This window comes from Carlito syrichta, unplaced genomic scaffold (assembly GCF_000164805.1).
Source record: "Carlito syrichta isolate Samal-C Ts95f unplaced genomic scaffold, Tarsius_syrichta-2.0.1 Scaffold308806, whole genome shotgun sequence".
NCBI classification, from domain to species: domain Eukaryota; kingdom Metazoa; phylum Chordata; class Mammalia; order Primates; family Tarsiidae; genus Carlito; species Carlito syrichta.
Genome location: NW_007252902.1, coordinates 553,132 through 559,778, shown reverse-complemented (window position 1 = coordinate 559,778; position 6,647 = coordinate 553,132). Strand labels below are relative to the sequence as shown.

The following is a 6,647-nucleotide window of genomic DNA, read 5'->3' as shown; positions in this document are numbered from 1 at the left end:
GCCGAGGAGGCAGAGCCCGGGGCGCCGGCCGGGGGCGCCGCTTCCGCGGAAGGGGGGCGCGAGAGCCCGCTCCTCACCTGGTTGAGCTCGTTCTCCGCTGCGATCCGCAGCTTCGGGTCGATGGTGCCCTTCAGCGCCTGGATGATCCGGTTGAGGTCCATCTCCCCGGGCGGGGGCTCCGCGGCCCCCGGACCAGTAGGCCAGACTGCAGCTTTAGTTTTCTCTCGACACTCTCAGCCTCCTCCTCCGCGACCCCTGAACTACCTCACTCCCCAGCCCCCGCCACCGTCGCCACCTGCAGCCACTTGCTGCGCCACTCTGACTCCGCGCCCCCTGTCCTCCCTTTTTCCCCCCCACAACTCGCTCTCCATTCACCCTTTTACGACAGCCGGTGGGAGGCGGGAGAAGTAAGAAGAGGAAGCGGCGCTTCCTTTACGGCGGCCTCTTCCCCCGGGCGTGATACTCTGATCGGCTCCCGTGGGCGGCGGCCGCCATATTAGTGAACGGAAAGCGCTCTCGGCTTCTCCGGAGGAGGAACTGCGCTCCCGAGCTCCAGCAGGCGGCCGCCATGCTGCTGTACGGAAAACAGTCTCGCGCCTCACCCGGTGGGAAAACTTGAGTCCGCCAATGTCTCCTTACAGCTGCTTCCAAATTAAGCAAATCCGAAAGGCATGATGATATTGCTAAGTTCGGAAACTGTTTGGGCATCATAACTGGGCCTGTTCCAAGACAGATTTGTTGGCACCTGCAGATCATGTACCCTAAAGAGGAATAGGGTTCCCTGGGTGTGTGAAAGCCATCACTCATTCATTCATTCATTCATTCACTTCTTCTCCAGTGAACATTTGTTTTTTGAGTCCAGCTCTCACTCTGTCGCCCAGGCTAGAGTGCAGTGGCATAATCGCGAGTCACTGCAGCCTTGATCTCGATCCTTCCACCTGAGCCTCTTGAGACTCAGGACTACCGGCAAGTGCCATCACTCCAGGCTATTTCTCTTTTTTTTTTTTTTTTTCCTTTTTTTTTTTTTTTTTCTTGTAGAGATTAGGTCTGGTTATGTTGCCCAGGCTGTTCTTGAACGCCTGGCTTCAAGAGATCCTCCCGCCTTGGCCTCCCAAAGTGCTGAGACTACAGGCATGAGCCACCGCTCCTGGTCAGTGGATTATATATATGTATTTATATATATAATATAGATATGTTGTCCAGGCCAGTCTCGAACTAATGGGCTCAAACGAACCTCCCGTCTTGACTTCCCAAAATGCTGGGATTACAGGTGTGACCCACACGCCCAGCATTTTTTCACTTTTCTTTCCAAAGAATGGTCTTGATTCATTGTGTCTACTTGCTTACTTCCTATTCACACTTCAACCAGCTATCCCCAGGCTTCTGCCCTCATTTCCCACTAAAACTGTGAAGCAAAGATCAACACTGATCCCTTTGGATTCCAAATACAGGAGACGTTTTTAGTTCTCATCTTAAATGGCCTCTCTCTAATATCTTACATCTGACATGCTTTTTAAAAAATCTCTTTTGTTTTCTCTTACAGACATATTACTAACCCTTTGATAACTCATTACCCAACTCTTACACACTGGTGCTTCTCGGGAGGTCTGTCCTTGGCCTTCTCTTTATCTTCTGCCCATTATTCTAATGAGTCGTTTCATCTACTTATGAGACACATCCCCCCAAAAAAAACTTGAATTATTTTTTTGAGGGTGGACCCCTTGGAGTACAGGTTTTTCCCGATAAGTAAGTGTTCTAGAACTCATCAGCATCAGTGTACCACCTAGTGATGTGAGAAGCTGCATTTGGCTTCAGTGAATTTCTTTCTTTCTTTTTTTTTTTTTTTTGAGATTCTTTCAACATGTTTGCCCATTATCATGATGGGTGATTTACACAAACAACCTGCTCACACCTTGCTGAGGGCTCAACAGTTTTTGATCAAAAACGGCATGACCCCCATGCCCCACCCTCCCTATTCACCTGATCTCATTCTGAGCAACTTCTTTTTTGTTTGTTTCCCTGATGAAAAAGTCCTCCAAGAGAAACAGGTTGCCGATGTGGAAGAGGGGAAACAAAAAACGGCAGAAGTACTAAAAAGGCATCAAAATTAATGAGTGCAAAAAACTGTTTTGAGCAGTGGAAAAAGTGTCCCGGTAGTTGTATTGGATCAAAGAGAGTAATTTGATGGTGACTGAGATTTAAACATGGAAGAATGAATACACAATTTTTTTTTTTTTTTTTTTCGAGTTGGAGTCTCACTCTGTCGCCCAGACTGGAGTGCAGTGGCCGCTCCCAGCCACCACAGCCTCGCCTGCTGGGCTCCAGCCATCCTTTAACCTCAGCCTTCTGAGTAGCCAGAATTACAGGCATGCGCTGCCACGCCCGGCTAATTTTTTGATTTATTGTAGAGATGAGGTCTCACTCCCCAGGCTGGTCTCGAACCCACGGGCTCAGGCAATCCACTCACCTCAGCCTCCCAAAGGCGTGGGATTACAGGCTGAGCCACCGAGCCCAGCTACACAATTTTTTAATAAACAAATTCCAGGGTTTTTTTGTGCCCCCCCCCCTTTGCATATAACCATTAACTCAACAAAGACAACTTACAAACCTGGTTCTAAGATCTCTTTCCTTACACTAAATGTATCCAAATTCCTATTACATTTCTGCCAGTATGTTCACCCAAATCACTTAAGGCAAAGGTCTAAAACAGAACTCTGATAACACTGAAGAAGATGGCTTGGAGAAAGGAGAGATGAGGCAGTTATTCCAATAACATAAAAAGAAAAATTAAAAAAAAAAAATAACAGTGACACCACCAAGTGCTGGTGAGAATGCAGAGAAACTGGATCACTCATATGTTGGTGGTAGGAACATAAAATGGCACAGTTATTATGGAAAACGAGTTGGCAGCTTCTCTCAAAAGATAAATATAAGCTGGGCATGGTGGCTCAAGCCTGTAAACCCAGCACTTTGGGAGGCAGAGGCTAGAGGATTGCCTGAGCCCAGGGGTTTGAGACCAGCCTGAGAAACTTGGCAAGATCTTGTCTCTACAATAAATCGAAAAATGAGCCAGGAGTGGTAGCTCGCATCTGTAGTTCCAGCTACTTGGAAGACTGAGGTGGAAGGATCACCTAAGCCCATCAGGTCAAGGCCGCAGTGGCCATGAACGTGCCACTGCATGCCAGACTGGGCAACAATGAGACTCCAATGCAAAAAATAAAATTACAAAATAAAAAGCTAGACATGCAACTATCATATGACCCAGCAATTGCACTCCTGAGCATTTACTCCAAAGAAATGAAGACTTATGCTCATAAAAAAAACTTGTTCATGAGTGTTTGTAGAAACTTTACTCATTATAACCATAAACTGGAAACAATCCATATGTCTTTCAATGGGTAAATGGTTAAATAAACTGTGGTACATCTATACTATGAAATACTACTGAGCAACAAAAAGGAACAGTATGTGCAATAAACTGGATAAATCTTCAGAGCATTATGCTGAGTGGAAGAACTCAATCCCCAAAGGTTGTATATTGTCTGATTCCGCTTATATAACTTTTTTTTAATTTTATGAGACAGGGTTCCACTCTGTTGCCCAGGCTGGAGAGTTGTAGCATGATCACAGTTCACTACAGCCTAAACATCCTAGGTTCAAGTGATCCTCCTACCTCAGTCTCCTGGGTAGCTGAGACTACAGGTGCTCACCACCATACCCAGCTAATTTTTTCATTTTTTGAAAAGACAGGGTCTTGCTTTGTTCCCCAGGCTGATCTCAAACTCCTAGTCCCAAGAGCTCTTCCTGCCTTTGCCTCCCAAACTGTTGAGTTTACAGGTGTGCGCCATGCTGCCCAGTCTAACATTCTTAAAATTAAAAAATTCTAGAAAGAACAGATCAGTGGTTGCCAAGGGTTAAAGTAGAGGTGAAGGCAAGAGGGAAGAAGGTATGACTTATAAAAGGACAACATAAGGGATTCTTGGGGTGATGGAAATGTTCTTTATCTTGACTGTATCAGTGTCCATTTCCAGTGGTGATTTTCTACTATAGTTCTGCAAGATGTTATCATTAAAGGAGATTGGAAAGGGGGTACAAGAGCTCTATTTTATTTCTTGCAACTGCTTATGAATCTGCAATTATCTCAAATTTCAATCTAAAAATTTTAACTAAAAAAATACATAATTAAAAAGAGCTGATGTTCCCATGAAAACACTGTATGCTTTGAACGGACTAATTTCAGACAAGTTACTACTAAAGAAGGACAAAATTATGGGCTTCACAGCAACTTGGATGGACCTAGAGACTATAATACTAAGTGATCTATCACAGAAACAAGGAACTGAGTATCACATGTTCTCACTCAAGCGGATCTTGCTCAGTTATCATAATACTACAAAAAAAGATCTGGCAGTAGTGGGAATCTGCTGGGGGGGCACACCTCATCAACAAGGGTTACTGCATAATGAACATTTGTATATCTAACCATAAATTGTACCCCATATTTTTAAATTAAAAAAAAGAGAGAAGACAAGTTACTAAAAAATAATGCTATCAACTTAGGGATGGCCAAGACAACAGGAAAAGATCAGAAAAAAGCATGAGCTGTCAGATTCTTCTCTCAGATTTCTTTGCAAGTGTTTTTAAAATGGCTTGCCCTAAACTATGATTTATGTTTGGCTTATATATAGGATTCATGGTTTATGAGTCCTCTTTTTAAATACTTTGCGTAATGAGAGGATTTCTGTATGTGTTGGTGCCCTCACCAGGTTTCAGGCAGCCTTTGTTTTGTTTTTGCTTTTGTTTTTTGGGTCGAAGTCTCACTGTCGTCCAAGTTGGAGCGCAGTGGCACGTTCATAGCCACCGCAGCCTCGACCTCTGGGTTCAGGCGATCTTTCACCTCAGCCCTCCACGTAGCTGGAACTACGCCACCATGCTCGGCTAATTTTTTTGATTTGTTGTAGAGACAACATCTCGCCAAGTTGCTCAGGCTGGTCTTGAACCCTGGGCTCAGGTGATCCTCTGGCCTCTGCCTCCCAAAGTGCTGGGATTACAGGCTTGAGCCACCGCGCCTGGTTCAGGCAGCCTCTGAACTAGCTGTTTTCTTGTATCACGGTCTGCACACACCTCACCTCCTGTTTCCTCATCTCCTAACAAAAGCTGATGTGAGGACCAGACGTGATAAGCACACTGTCCATGGGGCATGCTCAAGAGATATTATCACTGTAGTCTACTGAAAAGACACCTCATTCACACTTTGACAAATGAGACATAGTCTCACCCTATGTCTGGCACCTAACAAGTGATCCTTAAATACTGGTGAAATGAGTGAATGCATGTGGGAAAGAAGGGGCCCAAAACAGGATATCCACAGCAGGAATGAAGGTAAGAAAGATAGGAGACATTTCACAGGTAGAATCAACAGGAAACTGATGGGCTTACCAAGGAAGGGAAGTCAAGGGGGATTTTTCAAGTTTCAAGTTTTGATGACCTATGGAAGTCATTAGTTCGGGAAAGCATACATAGATTTTTGAGGAAAGATAACATCGACTTTGGACATGTTGCACTAGATGTGCATATAGTTGGTATAGTTAATTTCCAGTGAACAATTAGAAATCCACATCTGGCATTCAAATAAGAGCCTTTGAACCAACTGTGTTGTCTTGTTGTGTAATCATGGTCTGCACATGCCTCACCTCTCTGCCTGTTTCCTCATCTCCTAACAAGAGCTAAAGAGGAAGGAATAGAGGGGTGGAGTCAGAAAATTGAGTCGTGTATGCACCCAGGGCAGTTGACACCATAGAAGTGATGGCATTGCCCTAGAAATACAGCACAGAGAATCACCGGCATGACTTCAGCTCCAATGACAGAAAGTCACTTTTACTCCAAGCACAGACACTGGCCTTTTTTGAGACTTTTTTGGAGTAGCACACAGCTGTCCTCCTATCTGCCGCAGCTGTTTATCAGCTGGGCTATGCGAGGAGGTTTAAACCTAGTCCATACAGGAAAGAGGAACTGCGAGTTAAAAACCAATGCATAAAAATTCCTATCTGTGAGCTTAACAATGCATCTTTTAAACTATGTTAAATAACCTGTAAGTAAATACTATAAAGTGTGTGATTAAATACCTCAGCTCTAAAAGTGCCTATGCTGTCAGAACTCTGCATCACAGCACCTGAAATACATTCTCCGATATACCCAGTAGATTGGTTCCAGGGACTGCACATAACAAAATCTGTGTATACTCAAGTTCCCCAGTCAGCCCTGTGGCACCCCAGGATACAAAAAGTCAGTCCTCCATCTACTGGTTTCTTATTCCACAAATACCATTTCATTGAAAGAAATTGCATATAAGTGGACTTATGCAGCTCAAACCCATGTTGGTCAAGAGTCAACCATGTATTCAAAAGCATATATGTACATTTTATAAGATCGTTAGTATTTTGTTAGTAGAAGTCCATGGTAATCTCCTTAAAATGGCACACGTAACCAGAAGCCCTGTGTAGACGTTTCTAAGAGTATGACAGACCTCCCAGTAAAAGAGGAAATTCTTTTTAAGAAACAATAAACCAGCTGGGCTCGGTGGCTCAGCCTGTAATCCCGCGCCTTTGGGAGGCTGAGGTGAGTGGATTGCCTGAGCCCGCAGGTTC

At 44.5% G+C, this 6,647-nt stretch overlaps 1 protein-coding gene across 1 annotated transcript in view; it reads right to left on the bottom strand.

Annotated features, from left to right (window-relative positions):
- Positions 1-486, bottom strand: part of IPO8 (importin 8) — a 69,617-nt gene extending 69,131 nt beyond the window's left edge. The window contains exon 1 of the mRNA XM_008065818.2: positions 78-486. Within this exon, the coding sequence (XP_008064009.1) occupies positions 78-161 (84 nt within the window). The 5' untranslated portion in view covers positions 162-486. The remainder of the gene's footprint in view (positions 1-77) is intronic.
- Between the last annotated feature and the right edge of the window lie 6,161 nt (positions 487-6,647).